The 12,525-nt window shown below is 40.8% G+C and overlaps 3 protein-coding genes across 3 annotated transcripts; 1 reads left to right on the top strand and 2 right to left on the bottom strand.

Moving 5' to 3' along the window:
• Positions 1-233: 233 nt before the first annotated feature.
• LOC136415345 (uncharacterized) lies at positions 234-1,540 on the top strand. The gene is made up of 4 exons (XM_066399891.1): positions 234-416; positions 484-894; positions 943-1,127; positions 1,188-1,540. Exons 1-4 carry the CDS (start codon positions 264-266, stop codon positions 1,501-1,503), a joined length of 1,065 nt encoding a protein of 354 aa, XP_066255988.1. The 5' UTR covers positions 234-263; the 3' UTR covers positions 1,504-1,540.
• A 425-nt stretch (positions 1,541-1,965) lies between these two features.
• Positions 1,966-6,642, bottom strand: SMC2 (structural maintenance of chromosomes 2). Its single transcript, XM_066399865.1, has 18 exons — positions 6,396-6,642; positions 6,033-6,344; positions 5,866-5,976; positions 5,465-5,743; positions 5,223-5,414; positions 4,990-5,159; positions 4,781-4,934; positions 4,470-4,727; positions 4,250-4,396; positions 4,006-4,195; positions 3,874-3,947; positions 3,620-3,821; positions 3,226-3,563; positions 2,980-3,174; positions 2,747-2,929; positions 2,480-2,695; positions 2,216-2,425; positions 1,966-2,162 (listed from the first exon to the last, which is right to left on the bottom strand). Exons 1-18 carry the CDS (start codon positions 6,561-6,563, stop codon positions 2,040-2,042), a joined length of 3,522 nt encoding a protein of 1,173 aa, XP_066255962.1. The 5' UTR covers positions 6,564-6,642; the 3' UTR covers positions 1,966-2,039.
• A 423-nt stretch (positions 6,643-7,065) lies between these two features.
• On the bottom strand, positions 7,066-10,900 carry LOC136415341 (F-box/LRR-repeat protein 16). Its single transcript, XM_066399886.1, has 5 exons — positions 9,949-10,900; positions 8,905-9,196; positions 8,648-8,843; positions 8,449-8,597; positions 7,066-7,726 (listed from the first exon to the last, which is right to left on the bottom strand). Exons 1-5 carry the CDS (start codon positions 10,603-10,605, stop codon positions 7,578-7,580), a joined length of 1,443 nt encoding a protein of 480 aa, XP_066255983.1. The 5' UTR covers positions 10,606-10,900; the 3' UTR covers positions 7,066-7,577.
• Positions 10,901-12,525: the final 1,625 nt, after the last annotated feature.

The following is a 12,525-nucleotide window of genomic DNA, read 5'->3' as shown; positions in this document are numbered from 1 at the left end:
ACAATTTTAAAATTCTAGGCTTCAATGTCATCCGCGCCCCTCTGGCGCCATCTTTCTCTTACACCTCAAATCTCGAAAATTTAACGACGAATGGACCAAGGCGTGCACTCCGAGCATCTATCTTTATTTCTCTCACACCTACTGCAAGCAATAGCTAAAGTGAAACAAAACATTAGTCTGCTCACTCCAAGAACGAAACCCTTTTAATTTTGTCTTTTATAACCTCAAAAAACTATTTTGTGAACAGACACTTCGATTTAAAAATGTGCGAAAGGGAAATTAATTTCCCCAGATATTCCTTTAACAGTAACACACAAAAAGACCTGATAAACTTTCTGCAGTTAGCAGAAACACACAAACATAACTCTTTTTGTAACCAAGACGAATACCACAAATTAAAGAATTATTTTCCTTTGGTAAGTCGTCAGTAGTTCCTTTTAACATACATCTGCGTGTTCTGTAAGCTAGAAGTTCCGATTTCAGAGTACCAAAATAAAACATGCCTTAAATGAGCATGATAGTACTATCGTCTGTATAGATGTTGCTGGAAATGATGAAGAAGAAACTTCAAAAGCAACAAACCATTGCAGCATTAATCAAACAGTAGAGTTATCTATTCCCAAGGAATCTAATTTAATTGAAGGAAATGCAGCCTCATTGGGCGACCTCAAGGAAACTATAAGAGACTATTTATTTGAGGAAAAACCTGTGCCAATGAATTTGCTGCAAAATTTAACTTATTTGGGCATTGACCACTTACAAGACATATTTTCATATTTTGCCCAGGCGTTGTCATTGGAACATGTTGGGTTATTTTGGAGTTCAATAATTGAGAACAATTTAACTAAAAATGAAGTTCTAGATGCATTTGTCAGATACTGCTTTATGCCAAAGGTAAAATCAACCTGCATAAAGTACAAGAATCACACAGTCACATTCTAGATTAAACAAAGATATAGCTGGGAATATTCCTCCTTACTCAAGGAGATAAGCTGCAAATGTACTAAGATCTTGAAAACTGAATTAATAGATAGAACTCTTCAAGGAGATTGGAGTGATGAAGAAATGCCCATTATTACACAATATCTCTCCTCATTAGGGAATGATTATAAAGCTGATGTTTTATGGTAAGAAACTTGAATATACAATAAAAACTTTGGTTTGTTATATTCTTAATTTAATTTTAGTGACTTAATAATCAAATTAGACCACTTACAAGGAAATTACTTCCCTTTTATTGAGGCTCTTTTAAATCCAAATGTGAAGGATGAAATTCTGTTTCAATTAATTATACTTATGGCTTCTTCCAGTGCAGCATTTTCAACTGATAATACATATGGGAAATTACTGTTTAAGGTTGTGAAATTGTTTGATAGGTCTATGTCAGGGTTAGAGCAACCCTTAAAGCATATTTTGGGCAGTCACAATAGCATTTGGAAGAGGAAAGTGGAGAAAAGCGTGAGTAGTTGGTTTAATGATAGTTTAACACAGAGTTTCTTATAGATCATAATAATAAAGAGTTTGTTTCGAATGTTGTGGTTTCAATTTGTTTTTAGTATGTGGAAAGTGATTTGTGATGTTATTCATTGTGGAAATCAATAAATCATTGACATATGTCCTGTACTTTGCTATAGAATTGCTTAGGTCATAGAGAAAGAGAAAAGTTTAGTGTGCCTTGCTTATGTGGTGGGAACACAATCATTTTTTCGTTTCGTATGCATTACAATCTGCGATTAAAGCCCACTAGAGTGCAGAAAATGGTCTTTATGATCCTTATCTAGTTACTTAACCTTTATCGTTTTATGAAGAATTGTTGAAAACCATCAGATTACCTAGGTAGTGGACCTTCACCCTTTTATGAAGAATTGTTGAAAAATCATCAAATAATTTAAAAACGATAATGTAAAATTTTATGAGATAAGGATTATGTAGTATAGATATAATATGAAGGAAGACAGATAAGTGCATACTAATAAAATCATGGGAAATATAATCGAACTATTTCTGCTCTTTTAACAGATTTTTTCCCACGGCTTTCCTTAGTGTGAACTTTGTTTACGATTTTCCGTTCTTTGTACCATCGACACGCCATCCATAAACTTGGTTCTAAACAAAACGTTGGCATTATTGAACATCCCATCTTTCAGCGAAACTACGATAAACTAAAAAACAAAACATATTTTACCATACCTAAAACACCGTAAAGGGAGTTTACCTGAGATTTTTTAAAGTGAGATTTGAGCATGTGGCCGATGTTTTGCGTGTGGGATAAGTCCAAAGCCGCGTCAACCTCATCCAATATATATAGCGGCGCGGGCTTAAACAACAGCATGGCCAATATTAAGGAAAGGGCTGCCAAGGACCGCTGACCGCCGCTCAATTCGGTCAAGCTTTCTTTCCACACATTACCTAGGGCCACTTTAATCTGAAAGGGATACATCATTAGATGCTACGTCTTGAAAAAAAGTGATCTCATCACCTCTAAACCTTGAAGTATACTTTTCCCTTGCATGGGCAAAAGTTTGGCATTGGCACCCGGTAGAAGAGTGGCAAAAATCGAACCGAAATCTTTGGAGACCTGTTCATAGGCCAATTTCAGGACATTTTCCTTTTTTGCATCCAATTCAGTAATCATTTTCATCAACTTATTCTTGTCATTTTCTACGATTTTTTGTTTGCCCACTATTTCATCAAACTGAATATTACAAAGTTTATAAGATTTAAATTACTGAGAGTTATTGCTTACTCTTTTCTCTTCGACTTCAAACATACTCTGCGCTTGGGCGTTGACAGTTCTTCCCAATGTATGCTTTTTTTCCTGTGCCACTTTAATATTCCTCTCCAAATTCATTCCTTCTTTCTGCGACAGTGTCTGTCCTTTCTGCAGGTACGTGTTGTTCTTGCCTATTTTCTTCGAATACTCTTGCTCCTGTAAAGGTATTTTACACAAACATTACAAAACATAGTAACAGCACTTACTCTGCGCTGAGACGTCTTGCAAGCTACAGTTAGCTCATTAATTTCGTGATTGTGTTTTTTGATCTCCAACTCTAAGTCGGTATTTTTCGCCAGAAGCTGTTCCTTTTGCTTATTCTTATTCTGCACTTCTTTGTTTTTTTGAGCGATTAAACTCTTTATCTCTTTAACTTCCAGTTGAAGTTCTTTAACCATTTCCTGCAATATACACTCACTAAGCTGAGAAGCATAATTAAGCAAAATCCTCACTTTTAGCTTTGCGGATTCCTTTAAGGCTTGAGCGTGCTCTTCCTCCCCTCGCTTGATATTATCTACCATAGCTGTTAATTGCGCATTGGTCTCCTCTATGCCCTTTTTCAGCTCCTCGATTTCTACAGTTAAAATCCCATAATCTTGTTCCCTCTGCCTCCATTCTTGGTTACTTTTCTCAGCTTTCGCTTTAGCAGCCTGAAGCGCCACCTCAGCTTCTTTCAGTCGTTTCGCCTGATAACCCGAAGAGTCTTTCATTTTTGACTCCAGATCTTTGGCTTTAGCAACGCATTCACGCTCTATTTCCTTGCAAGTGGCCAACTTTTCCTTCAACTCAACTGAAAATCAACATTTGTTATCTCTAGCCAAAAATATGACAAATAAATAGAAATACCAATTTGTGACTTCAAGTTATCAACTTCGTCTTGTTGCCTGGCAAAAGTTGTATTTAGCAAACGTTCCTGGATCAAGCCTAATTCGTGCTTGGACATGTCCAATTTGTATTTTATGGAATTGTACTGCTCCTGAATGCCACTCATTTGCCTCATTTCCTTATCTATTTGAGCGAGCTCTTGCTCTTTGTCTTTTAATTGAACCTACATTAAACTGGGTCATTCCTCTTTTAAATTCAGTTTTTCTATATTTTACCTCTAATTTTTTAATGTTTTGAATAAGCTTCAGAATGCATTCACCTTTTTGTCGGGCACCACCGCTTAGAGTACCTTAAAACCAATAAAAACCTTTAAAAGAATTCTTAATAATTTAAAAACAATAAATCACCTCCTGGATCTGTAGAATCTCCATCTAATGTAACACAACGTTTCCTAATGCGATCGTGAAAAGTAACAATTTTGGCAATATTAATGTCTTTGCAAATGAAAATGTCCCCAAAGATGTATTCCATAGCAGCTTGTAGGGATCTGTCGTAGTTTATCAATGAAAGAGCTGGTTGGCAGTTTTCTTTTCCTACCTATTTAACATAAATATATCAATATGGGAACAACCGATGACAGCAAACACTTACTAAACTTTCGGCCAATTTAATGGTGTGTTCGTCCATTTTATACGTCGTTATCTTATTAAGAGGAATGAAAGTGGTTCGGGTCTGCAAATCTCCTCTTTGGAGGAGTTTTTTGCTGGTCATATCAGTATCTACAACCACGTTGTAAAGCTAAAAGATAATGAGACATCGACATTGGTTTGGCAGAGCTGGCGAATTTTCCAGAGAGGAAACACAGCCTTACTTTGCCTCCTGCAGCACTTTCCAATGCTGTCGCGTAAATCTCATCTTTATAGGTGAACAATTTGCAAACCACTCCTTTCACTGAATTCCTATTGAAGTTGGTCTCGGGGTCCCTGTATTTGAACGAAGTATGTGGTCTGCTGCCCTCAAATTGCTCGACTCGATCTCTTATATTGTGTGTTTCTTGCTTCAGAGCTCGTCGTCTCCCATTCAGCTCCTTCATGCGGTCTTCCGAGAAGTTCAGACGCTTTATAGAAGCCTACAACAGATTACGTGAAGACAGAAGTTAGCAAGAAATAAATCATCACCAACCTCCAATTGGGCGATTTCTTCCTCGGTCCTCTGAAGACTCGTTTTCTCCTTTTCGTATTCGGTTGAATTTGCACTCGTTTCTTTTGACTTCTGCTTGAGTTGATTTTCGCAGGAGGTCAGCTGCATGACCGCTTGCTTCTGTTCGGTACTCGCTCTAAGATTTTTATTGAAATTATTTGTAAGGAGAAACGTTTTGGTAGGGCATTCACCTGGAAGCATCCTCTTTTGCCTTCATTAATTGTTCACCCAATGTCTGAGTTTCTCCCTCGTCATTTACTTCCATGCCTATACATAAAGCCTCATATTTCTGTTCTGCTAGAGCACAGGCTTCACTATCTAACCGGTCGTTTTCCTTGAGTTTTTCAAACACAGATTGAACCTGGAATTAAATATACAATTGGTGCTGAAACATTAAAATTAAAAGTCACTTTGTGCCTATTACCTGACTTAGCTGGTCTTCTCTGGTTTTTAGTGCTTTCTCGTCTTTGGCAATTGTTCTTTCCAGCTGCAATTTTGCTTTTTCCTCAGTAGCAATATGGTCTTTTATCGATTTAACTGAGGCATTAATCTTGGCTTCTTCCTTCTCTTTCTCTTTTAATTTCGCCTCTATTTCTTGCAACTCATTTGAAGATTCCTATAAAACATTTAACTGCAAAAGAATCCAGACATTTTTCTTAGACATACAGATTCATTATTAGACATAATAGCCTTGATTTCCTCATCCAACTTAGCTGATTCTTCTGTATTTGCTAAAATTCTCTCTTTTATAGTATCAATTTTCTGTTCCCCTTTTTTCAACTCTTCTTCAGCCTTGTCAAGGCTGCGTTTGGCCTCGAAATATTGCCAAACCTGGTAAATACCCATTAGATGCTCAAGTTCCCTTTCAATTCTTTGATATGCAAAATATTGTTCTCGCTCTGCTTTGAGCTTCTGAAGCCTTGGTGACAGCTCATCACATATAACCTTAAAAAAGACACAAACCCATTGGTGAATAAAAAGTATATTTCAAGGAAATTATTAAGTGTCTCCATAGTCATATCAGTAAAATAAATTCTTTTCTGCAAGATAAAAAAGCGCGCAATTACCTGTTGAAATTCACTCAGCTTAGCATCCTTTTTCTGTATAAGTTTCTGTGTAGTCAACCTCTTTGTCTCATACATTCGGGTCCCAGCAGCTTCCTCAACCATAGATAAAATCTACAAACAATCCACATATCACCAGACAAACCATAGACTCTAACAATCAAACCCACCTCTGGTGGCTTCATATTTAATACTTTAGTAATTTGGCCCTGCATGATTAAAAAGTGGGGATTGTTAACATTTAGATGCACAGAACAAAATAGGTCCTGAACCTTCTTGCTAGTCACATTAATACCATTAATCAAGTATTTGTTTTTGCCACCCAAAGCTATCTGCCTCGAGATTGTGATTTCTGAGGAACTGTCAAATCCTGGAGGCGAGTCTGATGGGTTTGTGTTATCGAAAGTGATGGATACTGTGGCTTTGTTTATGCCAGCCTGGCCGCTTTTGTAGATGAGGTCTTGTAGGCTGTTTGCTCTTACCTGTTGAGTTGAAGACCCAATTGGTGAATAAGGCATGATAAAGTTACTTACATGGGTTAAGTTTGATATGCCTAAAACAAAACATATTGAGTCTAGTATGTTGGATTTCCCGCTTCCGTTGAGGCCCGTAATTGCGTTAAACAGCGGGTCGAACTCTGTTATTTCGGTTCTTTGCCCGTAAGACTTAAATCCGTCTAACACGATGGATTTAATGTACATTGTGATTGTTTAATACCATTCCCTTTGATGAGTGAAACTGATCTAGCAACTTTTACGCGTTGGAGGCTGTAAGACGGCTTATTGTCTTGAAAATTGTGATCCAGGGAAGGAGAGGAAAGAGGAAAAATTCAAAACAAAGGTAAGAAACAATTTAATGTTTACGTTTGGATGTTGAGAATACTAGAAAATTCAAAATTGTCTTCTAGTTTTTAACGGACATTTGACATTTAGCTACTATCTTCGTTCGTGCAACGCTAATAAATAAGGATAAAAAATAAAGGTATAAATGCTAATTGATTTTCTTCAGCTTCGATACTCCTGTGTCTGACGTCATGGCTAGGTGATTGGTCGGTTGAGAGACGTTACGTAAACATTCACATTTCATTGGATGGTCAAGGGAAACTGTGGAGAATCACCTTTACGTCAGTATGTTTCCGGTAATTTCATTATGTGTCAAACCAACGGATTTGTGGCGTTTGAGATATTGATTAAAGCGGGAAGATCTATAAAATATCTATTTTATTGGCCAAGTAACACCTATTTACAATCACGTCAGTAATTCCATAATACAAAAGAAAATCAGGCAGAGTCGTTAATGATATGATGAATTATAAGGTAAAAACTATCTGGAATCGTGTGATTAATAAGAGAGCTAAGTTACACTTATTGCACCTAACAAATTTTGGTTTCATGACCGCCCTTGATCAAAAGGTAGGGCCATGCTCAGCAGGGATAAATTACACACTTATAGTACCAGTAAACATACACAATTGCACGGTTTTTTATGAGCGATTTCGCCGATTCTCGAGATAAGTCGTAATATCTAGTATTAAGCGTCTGTCGTCAACCTTCCAAAGCCCTTAAATAATAATTGTCAATTGCACCAGCAGCCCGTGTCGCAGTTGGTTTACTCTACGTATTAATGCTACACGAATAGGAATTGGTGAAGGCTGGTCACTAATAGAATCCAAGAAGCGATCGCTACTTTGAATTCTACGTTCAATCACATTTAATTTATTCTATAACGAGGCATCGGGGAAGGTGTTCTTTGAGATAGTCGAACAGTTCTCTCGACGCTCCTGGGCAATTAGTCAGTTCAAGCTCGCGCATGTGTCGCAACTGGATTAGGCTGGAAAGACCGTTCGAGGTCAGGAGGGGGCAACCTAAAAAGAGATTTTTGTGAAGTGCTTTTAAGGCCGGTTAGTTAAGGCTATAAGAGTAGGCAACACACCACACGCGTGTTGGAGTGCCTACACACACTGCGATCAATGAAAAACAAGTTGAAGAGCGTTTTTGATGACAGATTTTCCATTTTTTAAAATACGTTTGTAGAGATGGTGTTTTTATGCGTTCTTTTGAGTTTTATGGAGAATCATGGAGATATAATGAAGAAATTAGGTGTTTGAGAAGTTGTTAGGACGCGACATGTTCAACGTGAATACTATTCTCGTTTCTATGGTAATACATTTCGGTGGCAGAGCGGCCAGGAATTTAACGAACCCGACTTAAGCATACTCGATGCTTCCATGTGGCACTTAATGCAATGGCCTTGCCAGGGCCGGCTTGAGCACGTCTGGTGCCATAGCGAAATTTTTTATCCCCGTCCCCTTCCCCTCAAAAAGCCTCGCCGGCCATTAAAATCCGCCGCCCTTGACCGCAGCCTAACCTCGCCCCACCTTAGGCCGGTGCTGGGGCTCGCATGTGTCGCTCGAGCTTCTCGATTTTTTAAAATCTCCGGTTTTCGAAATTGAAAAATTCGTGGATGGAACTTTACAAATGCGGGGAGTTCGGCTGCGATTTTCACGAAAAAACCGGGTCCCGAAGGCGAGACTTCTTGGCGATGCTGAACGCCCATGGAGACCGGCCGAAACATCCACAAACTCACCGGCAAGCGACAGTATCTGCAAATTCCTCATTCCGCACAAATGTTGCAGCCCAAAATCCCTTATTTGCGAGCACCATCGCAGGTATAAAGCCTGCAGCGATAGCATCGTGGAAATGTATCCTATTCCTATGTCAGTCACGTGAACACACCTACAAACCCCCTTATCGTTATCTGCCCTTATACGAGGACTCCCACTTGCCTATCCAGAGTGAGGTCTTCTAGTTGATTGAGGTCGCAGGCGATATATTCCAAGGCAGCGTCGGTTATGCGGGGACACCACGATAAGTCCAGAGAGCGGAGCTTTTGCAGGTTCTCCGCTATCAGTTCTACCCCATCGTCGGTTATCTTGCTGCAGCCCGACAAGCTCAGAACCGTCAGATTGGGCAGGGAGTGAACTAAAACAAAAATAAACCGCAATAATTTTAATCGTCGGCGAATCAGATGAATGGCGCCCACCGATGTTGACCACCCCGTGATTGGTGATCTCCCAGCAGGAGTGCAGCCGCAGCACCCCCAAAGAGCTCCCTTGTTTCGGCGAGAAGTACCCCAATGCCTGGTCGGTGACATGGTACGCTTGCAATTGGAATTCGTACAGTGCGGGAAGAAGTTGAGCCACGGCCCCGACGGCTTCATCGGCGACGTTTATGCAATCGGTAAGGGTGAGGGAAACTATCCGAGGGTGCAGGCATTGCCAAAGCCCTTGTTCCGTTATCTCGTTACAGCCTGCCAGTTCCAGTTCGTACAGGGCCTGCGGCAAAAGAGGGGCATTGAACATAACCAGAACATCAAATGGAGTTCCGAACGATTGGGGGGATGAAGAGCCGGGTAATTTGCCCCCATCGAAAGCGGAGCTGCGGAATAATGTTTTCTCAGAGATCAAAGAGGATTAGTTAAATGTGGCGGCGTTGTTTCTAAACGGTGGACGCGATTTTTTTCGATTAAGGGGGGACCGATTGCGGACCTGGTTCGAAAGGGAAATCTGGAGCGGAGAGTTTCCGGTCGGAGGTTGCATCTCCCAAAACTCGATCCCAAGATTTGAGCTTCTCCGTTAGCGTCTTGTCTGCTTCCACTCGCACAATTTTAAACCTCATGTTTCGTGTGTAAATCGTTTGATTAACCTTGAAAATTGCCTCGAAGCGGGTTTAGAAATATCAGGAATCGATGTTAACCCCTTGTCAGGATTAATTTAGTTTTATTTTCGGTAGAGGCTCTTTGCCGAGCACTCGACAAGGATGATACAAACGTCTCCTCGGTAGCTTTTCTACCATCATTTCTTTTTCCGATTCAGCATTCAGGTCACGGAATTTCGCCCTATTATCTTCTCAAGCATATATTTCCGAGAGAACGGTCAAAGGACATTTCGAAATGTTTGCGGAAAATCGTTAAATCTCTTGAAACCTTGCCAGAGAAGAGATTTATGTTCGATGCTCTCCTGGCCGGCTTTGGCCCCGCTCGCGGCTAAATCAAAAGTTTATCAACTAAATAAATCGGCAAATTCACCTGGAGATGATCCATCAGAGACTCCAGGCCGTGATCCCCTATGCTAGAGCACCTTAGCTTCAGCGTGTGCATATGTTTCGAAGCCAGAGGAAACGCATTAATCAAATCCATGGCGTCCTCATTGGTGGCCCCGATGAGGCACAAGCTGTGGAACCCTCTCCTCAGCAATGAAGAGTACAATCTGGCCCTCTCGTTCACTTGAAACCCCCTCAGTTCCCGGCACTGTAACGCCGGTATCAACCCTGTCCAATATCGTGGCGATCTGTATAAAATGTCCCGCCACCGAGCGCACACTTGAGACAAAACGCACCTCTCACTAGGACTGAAGAACAGAAAGAACTTGGACAAGAACTTTTCGTCCAGCATCAGCTGTTCCCACGTTAGGTGCACAGGTGAGGCCTTCGCCTTCCTCACGGGAGGTGTGCTGGGGGGTGCATTATTGGCTTTCGGGTGACCCCTGGACGGCAACAACCTTGATGGCTTTTCTGGAGCGGTCACGGCAGCGCTGCTTCCGCCGCAGAAGACGTTGGTCACCCGTTCCATAACGCTGCCCTTGGACGAGTGGTGTTTGCTGCTTCTGAGGCCCAGACCATTGATACGTTTGGACAACTCCGCTGAGGCTCGTTCCACCACCCCTTGGGCTGATATCGACGACATAGTGATGGTTGAACGGTACGAGAGTCACGACATATCCGAGAGAAAGCGTTGCGACGAGTGACGCGCCAGTACGTCCGAACGGGCACTGTTTGGCTCGAGGGGGATGGAATCACCCTTATAACGTCGCCGCGATCAATACTGTTTCAGCATAGCCGGATTTAGACATTTATTCTTCGGGTTTATATAGAAAAAAATTTGCAGATACAATACTGCAATCGTCGGGACTGAGGACGCTCGAAGTTGCATGAAACTGCATGGAAGTTGTTATGAAATTTACTCCTCCTTTCCTATCACAACAAATTCTTGTTTTTTTATAAGGTACGAAACGTTGCGCTGCTTCTCCATTAGTTTACCCGCATAAAATTGGCATTAATAGCGGTAATTATAGAGCTGTTTGATGAACATTTCCCTTGAATAGCGCCGCCCCTGCTTTTTTTTTATAAGCACGTGCCCCACGCGCATTTCTATTACACACCCCTTGAAGGCATTTATTAAAGGAAGAACGGGTAAACTGACACTTTATGTGCATTGTTGGCCAATCTATATGCACTCGCAATACCGATTATCGTAAAAGGTATTTTACGCATTCGTGTCACAGTTTTTCCTGAATCTGGCCGCCGCACTTTTCGGATTTAGGCTGTTTGGACCATTTTTTCCTCCAGTATCGTCTGCCACTGACAACTTACTGAAAATAACGCAAAAAGTTGGAGCAACTTCATGTTAATGATGATCAGATATTGCCCAGGCCATGACGTGGAATTGGCCAGGGCTTAAGAGCGCTTACCCGGAAATCACAAATAGCGTGGGTGTCTTATCTGGTGCTCGGGCCATCCGGGGATTGGTAATTTTAAATATAAAGGTGAAGCTATCTGTATATGTGTTAGGCAACGTTCTCTTCTCCGTGATCTAATTTTAAAGAGGATCCCGGTCGAGGCCAATTTGCTGTTAGTACAAAACTCTGCCAGTGTCCAGGATTTTTTTAACACCCCTAAACCTCGGGATTTGTTTATTTCTTTCAAGTTTAAGTCTCACTTTTCTCGATCATCGAGGTGAACACGTGTTTCGACATTTCCTCTCCTATCGATAAATCCAGTGAGTCCTGATCATGATAATGCGAAGAGGGAATCATGATTCGACGAGGGCCTCTTTTGCGCTTTCGCCATTTGGTCTTTTAGTGTTTGTCTCAGAAAGTATCGAAAAAACTTCGGTACCCCCCTGAGGTGACCCACCATCGATTGGATTCGTAAAACGCCAGGATTTATTTAGCCGGGTTTCGTTAAGAGAAACCACGATCAAAATCACGAAAATCAGTATTAAAGTCACTTCATGTGTCTAACTAAAACTAAAACAGGTAAAGCAACCGGCCCAATGCACGTTATAGAACTCATCAAGGGGATCCATTTGTAACCCCAAGTGGTTCCTCTTTTTTAAGTCAGGTTAGTTGGTGCCCATAGTTATCAAATTAGGTGTCTTTTATAGTGCACTTCCAAACTTCAACAAGTTACCTTCGCCAAAATGTACAGAACCCGGTTTATATTATCCTCCTTGGAGTCATACTATAAGTCATACCTAAATTTACTAGACTGTGCCTCTGAGCACTACTTGAAAAGAGTCCTCCAAACGAGAGACACACCGGCATCTCACAATATTCAAATTTCTTGTTAAATTTAATTCAAAAATATTTGCCGCCATAACGTCAACAGGTTTGTTTATTCTCCGGATATATCGTGTCAGACAGATGGAGCACCACGTAGAGGTTTTCGGAAACAAATTTAGAACGGATTAATCTCTATCAGCTGATCTTCAATCTCTCGGATTGGTTGGCAATCATCGCAGATCAATCCGATTGGTTGAAAATCAGCTGACAGGGATCAATCTATTCTAGATCCCTTCACGAAAACCTTCACGTCCAATGAATGA

The sequence above is a fragment of the Euwallacea similis genome, chromosome 20 (assembly GCF_039881205.1).
Source record: "Euwallacea similis isolate ESF13 chromosome 20, ESF131.1, whole genome shotgun sequence".
NCBI classification, from domain to species: Eukaryota; Metazoa; Arthropoda; class Insecta; order Coleoptera; family Curculionidae; genus Euwallacea; species Euwallacea similis.
Note: the sequence above shows the minus strand (reverse complement) of the source record. Positions and strands in the feature narration are given on the sequence as shown.

What these genes read in the sequence shown, in the direction of transcription:
- LOC136415345 (XM_066399891.1), top strand. Translation starts at nt 264, where the DNA reads ATGTGCGAAAGGGAAATTAATTTCCCCAGATATTCCTTTAACAGTAAC. An exon ending in GATACTGCTTTATGCCAAAG is followed by an intron (nt 895 to 942) that starts GTAAAATCAACC and finishes GTCACATTCTAG; the next exon opens with ATTAAACAAAGATATAGCTG. An exon ending in TATAAAGCTGATGTTTTATG is followed by an intron (nt 1,128 to 1,187) that starts GTAAGAAACTTG and finishes ATTTAATTTTAG; the next exon opens with TGACTTAATAATCAAATTAG.
- SMC2 (XM_066399865.1), bottom strand. Translation starts at nt 6,563, where the DNA reads ATGTACATTAAATCCATCGTGTTAGACGGATTTAAGTCTTACGGGCAA. An exon ending in GCATATCAAACTTAACCCAT is followed by an intron (nt 6,345 to 6,395) that starts GTAAGTAACTTT and finishes TCAACTCAACAG; the next exon opens with GTAAGAGCAAACAGCCTACA. An exon ending in AGCTGAGTGAATTTCAACAG is followed by an intron (nt 5,744 to 5,865) that starts GTAATTGCGCGC and finishes GTCTTTTTTAAG; the next exon opens with GTTATATGTGATGAGCTGTC.
- LOC136415341 (XM_066399886.1), bottom strand. Translation starts at nt 10,605, where the DNA reads ATGTCGTCGATATCAGCCCAAGGGGTGGTGGAACGAGCCTCAGCGGAG. An exon ending in CTCTGATGGATCATCTCCAG is followed by an intron (nt 9,197 to 9,948) that starts GTGAATTTGCCG and finishes CTTTTGCCGCAG; the next exon opens with GCCCTGTACGAACTGGAACT. An exon ending in TCACGGGGTGGTCAACATCG is followed by an intron (nt 8,844 to 8,904) that starts GTGGGCGCCATT and finishes TTTTTGTTTTAG; the next exon opens with TTCACTCCCTGCCCAATCTG.